Below are 14,803 nucleotides of genomic sequence, written 5' to 3' on the forward strand. Positions count from 1 at the left end.
TAGCTTAAAAAAAGTTTTTAATGATTTTTCATATCCCTTACGGGTGGTGTATGATTTGCAGCATACACTTGATGAAATCACCTATATGAGTGTCGAGTGGGGCCGCTTGCATGAAATCTTGGCATGATCTCTAGAGCACTCATGAATACCAGGCACGCGCATGGCCTATTAAGCGCAACACAGCGATAACAACAAGGATTGTGGGGGTGTATTGTGATTAATAAACCTCTAACACATGTCTAGTGTCTTTGGTTCATATAGCTTGCTATACCAACTACACTATGTGTTAAGTATTTCAATCTAAGATTGGTTCATATAGCTTGCTATACCAGGTCTGATGCATTACATCCTATGAGACCCAGAATAAAAGTTTCTTATCTTTTTCTTTTGCAATAAGTGGGGGATTGTTGTAATAATGTTAGATTATTGCAAAAGAAAAACGTTGGATTGCAACGTTCAAAACTTTAATTGCCAATAACGTTTAAATTCATTTTATTAAGTGCTCCAACGGTAAAATATTTAATGGCTTTTTATTGTCTTTTATTGATTTTATTCTTTCCTAACTCTATAAATAGAGACCTTTCCCCCATTCCAAAAACATCACAAGTCAGTCTTCTCTCCTTTTCTTTTCTTCTTTTCCTCTTCTAAAATTATTCTCGGTTTATTTTATACTCTTTTTAGAGATCCTTGCTAGTTCTTAGATCCTCAGAAATTCTGAGAAGTTCCTGTTGCATACTGGGGGACTTGCGCAATACACTGCGGATAAGTCTTTAAGGACAATGACTCTACACGCCTCAAGAAATACTGCTCGTGATTTTGTCAGCATTTTTTTACAACAAATCATTCACACTTTTGGTCACTCAGTGGTATGGAGCTGAAATGCTCCTAGACCATCATTGCTAAGCTTGTGCTCAAAGCCACATTAGTGATGCTCAACGCCACATTAGAAAAAAATTAAACACTACGAATTGGTGAACCAGGGACTTGTTTAAATAATCAAATTAGTATTCCTAACTCAATACATGGTTCAAAAACACGTTTTGGGGTTTTGGTGTCAGATTGAATCAATTTTCCCAAGTGTCCAGATTCTCAATTCCTCGACTCAACACCAAATTCACTCAAAACAAATACACATTCAACAACAACCACAACAACAACTTTATATACCAAATTATAAATTTCAAACCAAATCAAACATACACCAGAGTATATAAAAGCATCAACAACATCAAAAATGGTAGTTAGCTTTCTTAACTTATTAGAAGATTAAATTGCTCTAAGGAACCTCAAATGACTCTCACAGCTCAAGAAACTCTATATACTCTTACAAACCACAAAATCATTATCAGGGCATACTGTTCGTACCATTGTTAAGTAAGGAGTCTTATAGAAGACTCAAATGACACATGAAAGGAACAACAATTCAAATGCATAGGAAAACACACCAACTAGAGAAAATAGAATAAACTAACTTACTCTTTTGAAAAAAACTTATTGGACAGACTTAAAGACATCGCCTTAATGATCACTTAGGCGCTCTTTGATTTTCAAACGGATAAACTATAGATTAAAAGGCTTAGAGATGATAAAAACTTCTTAGAGAAACAGTTTTAGAGAGATAATTGTATTTTTAATTAAACTTTTGAATTTTGTTCTTTTATTCAGATCCATTAACAACTAATGAATTGCTAATGTGTGGACTTTAGAGCATTATAATTTTTATCAGAATAAGTTTTTATTGTAGAAAAAGTTGTTAAAAAGAAAAAAATATATATGAATTTCTTCGACAATTAGTTAATTATGAAATAAAGGTTACATAGAAGGAAAAAATTATTTGTATTTTTAGTCCTTCAGTTTTAACTGTGTACTATTTTGTTTTGTGAGTTTTTTTTTTTTTGAAATTTTATGTAGATTTTGCATATTTCAAAAAAGTACAAAATTAGTTTCACATAATTTAACTTATTACTTTTAAAGAGTTGACATAATGAGAATTTGAAAAGTTTAAATCACACTTTAAATTAGACGTATTAAAAAGGAAAGCACGCCAAACTCATCCTTACTAAGATAAGATAGAAAGAGAGAACAAAGTAAGCACAAATTAAATTTTGGCAATAAATACCTTTAATATTAAAGTGAATAATAGAACTAAAAGAAAAAGTAGAAAATGAAAATGGAATAGAAACAATTATAAAAGATTCTTCCTAGATTTATAAAATATTCTTAAATTTTGTTGATCTCATTCTTGCATAATTTCAGTATTTCCTTCTTCTTTCACTTTCTCTACAAGGCCAATTATCAATCTTTTCCTTTGATGAAAAAAAATCAATAAAATCTTTATTATAGCATAGTGGTTTTTGTATGAAATAGTATTAGAATCTAAGGAATTAACGGTTGAAATTGTATGATTTAATTGATTCTGAGGTGATGTTGAAGCATCATGAATAGCTTATACATTGGCTAAAGTGGTATTGCTTGGTAATCAATAAAGATATTCCAAGATGCTATACTTTATAGCGAATCCAAAGAGAATCTTGTAGGGCTATAATAGTAACATCGCTGTTTTTCAAAATCAATTCAATAAACTAGAACTACAACTATCAATATGATATTCTAAAATATTCAATTTTTAAACTTGTTATAACCTTCAAATTTTATTTATAAAATATCAATAAACTTAATTAAATATAATTTGAAGTCATGTTTATTATACATGAAAGATAGATAAATGATGAAATATATACAAGAGGAGTTAGTTGTAGTTGTTTAGTTGAGAGAAAATATATAAAAAGAATATAAAATATAAAATGTATTTCTATAAATATTAATTCATTACTGCATATAGTATTCTTTATTAAATTATTTTAACTCGATAAAATTATATCCTCAACTTTTTCGTAGGGATTTCGAAATTAATTTAAAAAAACCATTGTAAAGAAACTGTCATCGGCTCATGTTATATATTTTAAGTAAATAAAACACTTTCACTCACTTCAAGCAAACTAAATTTTCCCACTGCTATACGTCTCTATATTTTAAATTTTCATTTTTTTTATATCTTTGCATACCTCACTTTGTAAAAAATCATTTCTCAATTTATATAAGTTAATGTTTTCTTTTCTTTCCTAACACACCACCTACAAAATCTTTTCTTTTATATTCCTTCCTATAGAGAAAATGCCACAAGTTCATTCCCAAATTAAAAGAATACCTTAATTATAACATACAGGAAAACTGGAAAACTTAAAGCAGCTTATATATTTACACCTATCAATAAAGTGAAAAACCAACTTGAATTTTCTAGATTTATGTACTCCATAGAATCAAAGTACCAATGTCACCAGTGCACTTGAAACCAACGTGAGACAACTTCGCATGAAAACTTGTAATTGTCCATAAGTGTTATAGTTTCCAAAAGAGACAACCACTTTTTCTCATGAAAGTGTATAAAATACACAAACAAGTGATGAAAGAAATTGAGTTACTAGTTAGTAATGTCTTTCTAACAAATATAACAAGAGAGAACGTATATATACAAACATACATACACCAATGGAGCAATATGTGCAACCAACCACAAAACATTAAACAGCAAATGAAACTAAAGAGAGGAAACCCCCCCTCAAATAAAAGCTGCTTTCTGAAATATAATGAACAACTATAACCTACAATACAGATACTATTTCTACATCCTCCCCTTCAACAACTTCTATCTATCATACACCTATATAATCAAATTATTGAGACTATTTTGAAAGCACAGAAAAGCTTAAAGAAAAATGTTGCACCACACCAGCAGTTGGCAGAGTAGATAAATCATAGCATTTAATGTTTATAGCACCACAACTAGGCTTCTACAGGAATTCATTGTCAAAAGACACCACCTTCCATTCAGAACTCATTTAGTGCACATGATTCAGTCATCAGTCTTCAAGAGGGTCATCTCATCAGGCTTGAAAAAAAGACCACAGATGGATCCTTCCCAATGCTTCACTCCCTTGGCCTGGCAAGCCACAAAGAACTCAGGGCTCGCAGCCGCGAGAAATAGTCGCTAATCGCAAGAAGAGCTCGAGCCGATTGCCTGGTTGTTAATATCCGAAGCATCTGTTGGAGTGTTTGCTGTCTCAGATTGTCAGCCTGGCAACATGAAAAAGATAAAATGAACTAATATGATTAATATTTGATGAGTGAGTCCATCATGTTTGGTATAGTTTAGGTCCTATTTTGTGCATGCATGTCATGGAATAATTTTAGGCTCTCATTTATACCTAAGGCATGCAAATATGCAATGAACACTGTTGGAAGTGGAATATGAAGTCCTGGTAAGAGTAATATTTTCAACCATTCAATCTAAATTCATTTTATTTGTCAATCAGTTGTGTTTTTTTGACACAACTTGTATGCAATAAGAAACATGATCCACTCAAGCCATAAAGGCAGATCGATATCCTATTTATTTATAGCCTCAGTCAGACTTTCTACCACAAATACTACTCTTTTTAAAACATAATCTTTCTCAACAGAAAACTCCATGTAAAACACATTCAGTAATCAATAAGATTTGACCACATTCATGTAAAATATTCTACACCAAGAGCCTCCGCCATCGATTCTAAAACAACATCGATTCTAAAACAACAGTCTCTTTTAGCCTTTCTTTTTATCCAAAATAATAGTATTTTTCCAACAATACTCTTACATATACATATAATTAAGAACAATTAATGCAGAACCATTGAAATTAAAAATGAGATACAAAAGTGGTTTTCTTAATAAATTCGCATTAATTAAATATTTCCTATTGTGTATCAGAACCTTAAAAGACTATTGCTTGAAATGGAGAAATTATATGAATTAAAGTCGTTTAACTCTAAGCTTAAGATCTCTTTACAGTTCAAAAAGATAAGATTTAACAGAATTAAACTCAAACATATTAAGGTTGATTACCTGGCGAAGAAAACCCTCTAAAGTACCAAGCTTTCCCATGGCCATAGCCATTTGCCCCATGTAATTTGCCACATTTCCCGAGGAGCCCGATGAGTTGGGTGAACCATTAGCCAGTGTCTCAGACAGTGATTGCTGTAATGCATCCATCCCTTGGGAAAGAGCATCTTCAGCCTGCTGGGATGACTGCTGCAAATTGTATATGCCCATCAACTGTTGCTCAGTTAGAGGCTCCAACTGACTCACAAGAAGCTGCAACAGTGTCAATCAAATCTTAGACAGACATAACACGATAAAGGTATATGAAACTTAAAACCCAACACTGGAATCAAATATTGTCAAGATAAAACTGTTAAAATATTGTTATTTCTTCTACAATTGGAATGTTTTTTCTACAATATCTATTGGTATATCTATTTTGATTCTTTTTTTGCACTGAATATTAGACCACATATTAGTGAAGCGATTTTCAAACTAGAAAAAAGCATGTAATTACAGAACATGGATAAATGACAAACTTTTCACCTTGAGGAGTTCAGACGAGCGAAAGCCTCCAATCCACATGAAACACCTCTCAGCTGGAGTCTTCCACATCCCTGACAGAATGTGGAATACATCAGCTTTTGCTGCAATACCTTTCAGCCTGAAGATATCATCAAATTGAGCCATGAAATTATCCACAATTGTTCGAAGTTCAATATCTCCAGCATGGGAATTTATTGCTGCCCTTAGCTCATTTGTTTGCCTGTTATGCTCTTCTAGCCATCGTGCATACTCTACATCAAATGCCATAGCACCTGTATAAAGAGTTGAATAAATTGATTTAGGATTTTTCAGAAACACAAATTTTGGCAAAACCCTGCAGTGACATCCTTACCACTGAGTACCATGAGAGTTCAAAATCACAGTGTACTTGGCTTTAGGTGTGATGCAATTAACCACAGAAAATAACAAAGTTCTATGGTGTACCAGAAGAATTCAGTACTTCATTGCACAGAAATGGCACAAGATGCAATCAAATAGTCTATGTCCATCAATTAACAATGGGAGCCATCATAAGTGTATCCAACAAACAGATTGTTCTATATCTTCACACAAACAATTGTTTGTTTTATGAAAAGGAATCATATCACAGAAAACTTCGTGGAGAACTTAAATAAGACATAGATATTCTGGTGTATAGAAATTCCATGTTGGTTAGGGACAGAAACTCAAAATCAGCTTTCTGCCAAATTGCCAACCCAAAAATTTACATATAAACAAATTTCAGGATCCACATATTCTTAATTCAATGTCAAACTATAACTACGCCAAAAAGAAGATAATTTAATCAAATAAAATTTTCCAAGATTGCACAAGATGTTTAAATACCATTTCCACTCATTGACTGGGCCTGATCTCCAGTGCTTGAAATAAATATTCCCTGGAAAAGATTAATAACCAAATTGAAAAACCTTTATGCAGTAACAGAATCCAATTAATGAAAGCAGACAAAAAAGGGGACTTCAAATGGTAGGTACCAAAATTTTAGAGGACACAATAAAATACTAAAACAAAAGCAAACCTGCTGGCGGGCTCGCTGGAGCTCCTGCTCAAGTTGGGTCAGTTTCAGCCTACTGCTCTCTAATTGTTGTACATATGCCTGAATTAATAGAAAGAATAATTTGAAAAATAAGAAATATACATAAAACATATCACAAATTGTTGGGTCTCAATAATATGGCACATTGAACAACTAACCAAATCATAACAATAATTTTACAAGTTCATCTATAATTAACAGAAAATTTCTTACCTTTTTCCTCAGTCGGCTTTTCCTGGCAGCCTCACGATTTTGAGCAAGCCGTCTTAAGGTCTGAGTGAAAAATAAAAAAGAAAAATTAACACATAATAACCAAAGACTTATCCTATTTGAACAAGATTACTGCATACAACCTTTTGATCTGATTTATCTTTAGATCTATCACTGGATTCACCCCTTTCAGGCTGGCAAACAACAATGAAGCACCATATTTTAGAGTACAAATAAGCATGCTTTTATATGTATGATAAAAAAATTGGAATGATAAATAATTCTTAATGTCATAATTCTTGGGAGCATATACGAATGTCATTAAATGGATGAATAAAGTAAATCCAAGATGCAGAATAAACTATATATTACACAACCAAAATAAGTACCAGTTGATTTTTGTCTTCCGTGTCATCTGTTGAAGTATCGGTCCTGGGGCTAGCATCAGCCATGTTGGTCTCTCCCCAATTCTCACGATGACCAGATGTTGAAGCAAGATTCGGTTGTGTGTCTTTCTGTAGTGCCAATGTCTGAGACCCAGCAATAGCAGCAGAAAGATTTATATCTGATGTTATAATTGACTGCACCTTACATGAGAAAAGTATGAAATAGAGAAATTCACTGTAATTTGGAACATGTTGATTCTTGGAAGTATGTAAGGACATATAGAACACAAGAAATTACCTTATTTAAAGCTCCAAATTGAATATCAGCACCTAGAGCTTGGCTATTTGATTTCATTTGACTAAACACTGGATCTGAAAGACGGTATAAAACCAAAAGGGCAAATAGAGGTTAAATAATTGAAAGACGACATAAATCCTACATCTTGTAATTGGTTCTGAAGGATCATAGTTGAGGCAACACATTTCTTCTGGAAAATGTAGAAAATAAAGATTTTAAGGTAGAAATAATTTGAAGACTCATGTTAATGACTAAGGGAGTGAAAATCATACAAGAAAATATGAATTTCCAATATAAAATATACATCACAATCAGGCACAGAAATGGGGCTAAAGAATTCTACACCATGGTCAATTCACAAAGTTGTGCTTAGTTAAATAAAATTCTACACCATTAACAGACTATCTCAACAAGATACCAAAAAAAATGATATCCTTATCTTAAAAGGCATCTTAAGGGAGAACTGAAAAGAATACCATATCATTCCTTAGTTGGTATACAACAATCTAGTTTGGCACAAAAGCCAAACAAATGAATCCTGAGCACTAACCGATAGGTGCATGCAGAATACTACATAAAGAGAGCTGCATCTTTCATAGAAATAAAGATATTACCCCAAGAGGTAGAACATATAGAATGGAACACTTAAGTTAGGAGCAAGTCACAAACAATTGAAATCACTTGAAAAGGATATTATTGTGCCTAGATAAATAATGGCAAGTACAACAATGCAAGCTATGGGATTATGGGACAAGATATTAAATTAACAAAACAGCAAGTCACAGCAACCATAAATACCACACAAAAATGGAGTCCAACAGTTATAGATCAAAACATGAGCAACATACTTCTGCTAAGGTTAATGGTATCCTCAACACGAAATCCAAGAGATTGCTCTAGGGTTCCAAATTCAGAAATGCGGGAAGGATGAACATTAGTTGCTTCTATGCCCCTGAAACCAAAATCATGATAACACGTAAAAGAAGTATCTGAATGCATAGCCAATCATCTAAGCCAAACTGAGAAAGGCATGGAGTCATTGTCCAAGTACATGTTTCCAAGCTAAAGAAAAGTCATACTTGGATTCTCAAGATCTAATAACAAATACATGAGAAAATTCAAAAACAAAAAGTCATAGTAAACTTTTAAGAACACACGAAGCCACCAAGAACGAAAATAAGACCTTACAGTACAGGGTTGATTAATTTCAACTTCCTAGAATAATATAGAAGAAGCTATGAGGGATGAATGAATCAGCACAATGAAGTGAACAGGAGAATTTGCCTCCACTATAAAATAAAGAATCTCCAATAAACAGATAAATTAAATATTAAATCATTTTCATTATTTCCCTGTCCTCTGAAACCAATAAGGCCTAAATTTCACCAGCAACACATCACAGTTCCTCAACAATATGAATAGTTTCAGTCAGTAACATAAGAGTTACTCTAAACTAGGAAACATAGGCACCATATAAATAATCTATCGACATGAGAACTATAGAACAAAACAAACTTGATCCCAGGAAACTATCATAAGAACAAAAATAAACATTAAGCATCATAAGGGTGCTCTGGAAAATTTACATGGAACTCGAAGAAGGCAATGGAGGAGCGTAGCTTGGCATCCCGTTCACAACTTTGTTGGTGTCCTTACTGGTAACGTTTACCGTTCTACTTCTGCTACCCATCAATAACCATGCTCAGAACAACGACCATCATATCTCTCCACAAACCTTGACCCAAAAAGACCCTGAACCCATTTCACAAGGCACACACGACTTTAGTCAAACCCGCCTAAGGGAAGAAGAGAAACTGAAACACACAATCTTCAACAAGAAAACCACAATTTAACAAGCTTCTCAAAGGTAAAATTCTAGACAAACTAAATTTGTTTGAGCTCGGGAAACAGGAATCATGACAAAACAGTCACAAATTCGGTGTAATAACATTGGAACCAAAAGAAGTGTTGGAAGAACAGAAAGAAAAAATAACAGTGAGACAGCATCACTCTCCGTACGCCCTTTCGAAACAAAGACAAAATTTTGGAACTCAAAACCAAAGCCCCTGCAGCATCAAAATAACCCCCCAAAAATACTAATTTTGAAAATGAAAACAAAAAGGCCCACCTTCTAAAAACAAAGCTCAAAAATATAAACTTGCAAAAGGGAAGCACCCCAAATTTGATATCAAAAAGAGTAAAATAAAAAAAAGTGATCTTGAGCAACCTGGTCGCATGAAAATCGAAAATAAATGAACTTTCCACAGATTTAAGCAACACCCAGAAGAAGAACCGATGAATAATAGCCCTGCAAACCCTAACGAATGACAAGTTGACGATAAATACCAAGACTTTTTGACTTTTTTGATTGAAGGGAGTGGCACCTTAATATTTTATTATTATAATATAATGATGTTACACAGTACAATTTCATCTCTAACCCTGGCAAATTTTTATATCCTTTTTTAATAATTTATTCGGTGATTGTTGCTTATGATTGAAAACAAATTTTATGTTTTTATTACCACACCACACACTCAAAGAGGAGCATCATGTGTCATCAAGTTGATCTTTTTGGTGTAATTATATTATAAATATTGTATGTATGGAGGGTGGAAAGAGAGAGAGAGGAAGAAGCGTGACGTTCAGACCATTCCATTTTCTTGCATACGTCCTTTTCGTCTGAAACTCTAGTCCATTTGATAAAAGAAAATAACTCGCCTTTTTAAATTCTTCAAATTTCAGTTAACTTTACCGCTTTTTGTTTTTTGTTTGCATCTTTCTTTTTACCTGTGCTCGTATTTTCATCGCAACGCCGTGCCATACCAGTACTGCTACACTTTTTAGCTGATCATAACGTGTTCCTTCATTCTTTTTCAAGCAATATTAATAAGGGTCTATTTGATTTTTACCTTTTTTTTAAATGCAATTGAAAAGGGAATTCTTTTTTAGTGTGGAATGAAAGGGGTTGAAAGATAACGTAGAAAATTACAAAATACCTTTCAGATATTTCTATTTTCTATTCTAAAATTTAATATATTATGGTTCAGAAATTTAAAGGAGACCACTGTGATGAAGTACCATAACACTGCATATTATATTAAAAAATGATATTCAAATAATGATTCAATTCTTTATCAATATTTAGAAACAACTATTCAAAATTACATCTCAGTACTTTTCTTTTAAATACAAAATAGTGTTCTGGTTACAATTTTTCACCAATGAATTGTCACACATTAATTACACATTAATTAGAGGAATTATTCCCAATGTACTTAACTTTTATTTACAAGAATAATTATTAATCTAGTGATTGAGTGCTGTATTTGTAGGTTGAAAAGGAAGATATATCAACCTATGTCAACATAAATCCAAAGATTAAAAATATAATTAGAAAGACACTCAAATATTTATGTAAACAACATTATAAATCATCATTAAATAATAACGAATTAAAAGTAATTAAGCAAATTAGGAAATTTTTCAAATATTTATGTAAACAACATTATAAATCATAATTAAATAATAACGAATTAAAAGTAATTAAACAAATTAGGAAATTTCTCAAATGTAAATAACATTATAAATCATAATTAAATAATAACGAATTAAAAGTAACTAAGCAAGTTAAGAAATTTTAAATGAAATAAACCTATAAACCTTAGGCCTAACAATATATCGGTATTATCTTTTCAAGACTCTCTTGCTAAGGACATCTAAATCATAACAGAAGATGACATGTGGATCTAAAAGTGAGAAAATAAAAAAGAACATATTGATCTAAAATTGAAAAGATAAGTAGACACATGTGATTTTGTGTGCATATTAATCTAGTAAAAACAAATGTAATATATATTAAATAGAAAATTATTATGTGAAATATAGTGAAGTCATTAACTCGTAAAAGAAAAATTGAATTTATTTTTTTTAAAAATGACATTCAATATTTAATGTCTAAAACGTATAAAGATGGAGTTAATTGATTGAAATATGAGAAATGTTAACATAGTTTTTAGTAAAAGTAATAAAACAAGTCGTTAAAGAGGTTAAAACAAATTTAAAAATGGTACAACAATATCTTATTTGGGATCAATTAACCTTATCAGTTGGATTTTTAAGTTTCTTTTTTATTTTTGTGAAATTTATTTGTCTTACTTAGACTAAAATTGTGTGAACAAATCATTACTAAAATATGACCATAAGGAAAGAGATAAAATTATTATGATTTTAGCATATCCATTACATTCACTAGTACAAAAATAGCGTACAACGTCAAATTTTTGGGCTTTTAACGGCGAATTCGCGAACGACGTCATATCAGGAGACGTTACATTTACGTCGAATTTTCTTAATATACGACGTTAACTTAACGTCGAATTTTGTTAATATTCCACGTTAATCAAATTTTTTTTGTTTTTTTAATTAATTCTGATCCTTCTTTACAACTCTACGTACGAGACCTGAAAAGCAAAAAAAACAACAAATTTCAGTGTTTGGTATTTTATAAAGCATGAACTATGAACGTGTAGTGTAGTATCAATAGCAAACAATAATAACCAACAACAAACAAGTTCAATCAAACAACAACAACAAACAAGTTCAACTAAACAACAACAACAACAACAACAACAAATAAGTTCTTCAAAACGAAAACTAACCTTCAAAAGGTGGGTTCGTCGGAATAAAGTTTCATCACAGTGAGAGAGAAAACAGAATGCGCCTATGAAGGACAAGAGCACGAAAATAATCGGTTAAAACAAAACAAAAATCATACATAAAGTAATTAATTAGCATGCATTTGTATCAAATGAAAGAAAGATTACATGTGATGCTCGTCAAATTTCGTTCGAGAAAAGTTTGAGAAGAGAAGAAGGTATCGCGCGCTAAGATAAATTGAATGAATTTTCAATCTCCCGCTCAAATTTTTATTGAATTCACTAACCTTTTGACGTCGAATTTAAAATTCATTCGACGCTTTATATTCTTTTATACGCTGTTTTGTACTAGTGATTATATCATTTCTAATTGCAATGAAAAGTTTCTCATCTAGATATCTAATTGATTTTTGGTCCAAAAATGGTGATTCTAAAGTTTCATAGAATAACAAACCATTTAAAATACTTATTAGGTGGAGAAGATTAATCTCAATAAAGATAACTATGTGAATGATGTTGAACTAGTTTCACAACATGATTACAAAGATGAGAGGAAAAATAAAAATGTTATGCAATAGAAAATAAAAGTGGTTGCACACAACAAAGGATGAGATGAAATCCTTATATGGGAATCGTACTTTTGATCATGAAGTTACCTGTAGGAGAAAAGGTCTTTGAGAATATATGGTTCTGTATGATGAAGTATGAAAGTAACTATATGTCTTTTAAGTAAAAAGTTAGATAAATAGTGAAGGAATTAGGTAAAAAAATGTTGGTTTTAATGAAAAATACTATCTTGAAAATGTTATTCATTAAAACCATGTTTAGGTTTAACTGTTACTCTTGATTTTTAGACAGAGTAAATAAACAAAAAATAAAACATTTTTCATGGTATTTTAGAGGGAAATATGTAAGGACCTAATCTTTTTATTATTTTAAAAGGTAATGGGGGGAGCAATCAGTGCTGGGAAGCACCAGCCGCCCATAGAAAGAAGTGGAATTTTGTTTTATTTGGCAAATGGGGAGCAGCACGGTCGGGCACTTGTTTTCATTTTGGCACCATTCAACAAGCTGCAGACGTAGGAGATATAAGGGGGTACTGGGTTCTGAAATGGGGGAGAAATACTTGCTGCAAAATTGGTGAAGGAGGTGAAGTTCAAAGTTGCTAGAGTTGCTGGAGTTGCTTGGTGCTGCAAGCCTTGAGGGGGATAGATTCAAAGATTCACAAGGGAAGTCTTCAAGAGGTAAGGGGAGTTAGATTTTTCGTTTGATTGTTGAATTTTACTGTCTTTGAAGCAAATCTGGGAATTTTGGGGATGGAAAATGGAGTTTTCTGGGTTCTGGAAAACTTCATGCGATTCTGCATAATTCTGCAGAAACGCACGCTCGTCCAAAACGGGGTTCGACCATTTGTCGACCAATTTCGGAACGTTCGCCCGAATCGGCCAAATTGGGACGTTCGTCCACATGGCTCGGCTATAATATGCTGAGCGTTCGGTTTTTAGCCTGACGAGCGTTCGCGTTCGTCCTTCCATATGAGTATCGTGTTCGTCCTTCCATATGAGTATAGCGTTCGTCCTTCCATATGAGTGTAGCGTTCGTCCTTCCATATGCGTGTAGTGTTCGCTCTTAATAATGATAGCGTTAGATTTTAATTGGGTAATCTCTAATAGTAATTAAGAGCGTTCGTCTGAGTGAATAATGGACTTTGAGCATTCGTTGTTATATTGGTAACTATAGCGTTTGGCATAATTTAGTAGTATCAGGCTTGAATCTGGAACGTTCGTTTTTGGGTATTAATATAATGTGACATTCTTAGTTTAAGAGCTCGAACGTTCGTTTTAGTGAATTAGTTATCATAGTGTTCGGTTTTAAATTTGATATTTTCGGTTTAAATATTGAACGTTCGGTTTTGATGAGATATTCTAATTGTGAGCGTTCGGTCTTGGCTTAATTCTGATTATGAACGTTCGGCCTTTGTTTGATTTTGATGTTGAACGTTCGGTCTCGATTTTGTGTGAGCGTTTGGCCTTAAGTAAGTATTCTTAGGTAGTTTGTAGCGTTCGGTTATAATTGGATATTATAAGTTTGAAGTCTTTAACGATCGGCCTTAGTATATTAGAGAGTATGAGCGTTCGGTCTTGTTCTGTTGAGCGTTCGGTCTTTGATGGAGTATTCTCGCTGGAGAGCGTTCGTTTTAATTTGGATTCTTAAGTTTCAATCATATGCGTTCGTCCAGATCGTTTTGTTGACGTTCGCCCAAGAGTGTTCGGCCTGTTGTTTGGCGTTCGTCCAGTAGCGTACGTCCAAACAGAGTAGTGTTCGTCCAGTAGCGCTCGGCAGATGACATTCGGTGAATAGTTTTCAGCCCAATGATATTCAGCTAAATAGTGTTCGATTCTAAGTTCCCTTGCTCTTCGGTTGGGTTAAATGTGCAAATATTTTGAATGAATACTCTGATATAATTTATGTGTAAAATGTTTGAAAGGTATGGTATGACGTGATTTATGTGGAATGTATATGTTTGGAACATGTGATGTGATGTATGTGAAAAGTATGTGAATGAATGAGGTATGTTGGATTTACTGTGATAATATGGGGGTATCTGGTTATTCATGACTTGGGTTAAGGTTCAAAGTAACAATATGATTCATGGACGTAATTCCATGATCCTCAAGGAGAGGATACATGGTGGTGATTTGGGGTGTACAGAATGATTTCATGGTAG

At 32.7% G+C, this 14,803-nt stretch overlaps 1 protein-coding gene across 6 annotated transcripts; it reads right to left on the reverse strand.

Moving 5' to 3' along the window:
• Nucleotides 1-3,461: 3,461 nt before the first annotated feature.
• Nucleotides 3,462-9,802, reverse strand: LOC108329204 (transcription factor TGA2.3). Of its 6 annotated transcripts, none has more exons than XM_017563305.2 (12): nucleotides 9,645-9,802; nucleotides 9,004-9,169; nucleotides 8,266-8,369; nucleotides 7,418-7,491; nucleotides 7,123-7,314; nucleotides 6,877-6,927; nucleotides 6,737-6,796; nucleotides 6,506-6,583; nucleotides 6,313-6,364; nucleotides 5,467-5,738; nucleotides 4,945-5,193; nucleotides 3,462-4,134 (listed from the first exon to the last, which is right to left on the reverse strand). In XM_017563305.2, the coding sequence occupies exons 2-12, from the start codon at nucleotides 9,105-9,107 to the stop codon at nucleotides 3,988-3,990; spliced, it is 1,383 nt and encodes a 460-aa protein (XP_017418794.1). In that variant the 5' UTR covers nucleotides 9,108-9,169; nucleotides 9,645-9,802; the 3' UTR covers nucleotides 3,462-3,987. The 6 variants fall into 6 exon arrangements, with proteins under 6 accessions (XP_017418794.1, XP_017418792.1, XP_017418796.1 ...); XM_017563303.2 differs by having other exon boundaries at nucleotides 7,123-7,320; XM_017563307.2 differs by having other exon boundaries at nucleotides 7,123-7,263; nucleotides 9,645-9,801.
• Between the last annotated feature and the right edge of the window lie 5,001 nt (nucleotides 9,803-14,803).

This window comes from Vigna angularis, chromosome 2, assembly GCF_016808095.1.
Source record: "Vigna angularis cultivar LongXiaoDou No.4 chromosome 2, ASM1680809v1, whole genome shotgun sequence".
NCBI lineage: Eukaryota > Viridiplantae > Streptophyta > Magnoliopsida > Fabales > Fabaceae > Vigna > Vigna angularis.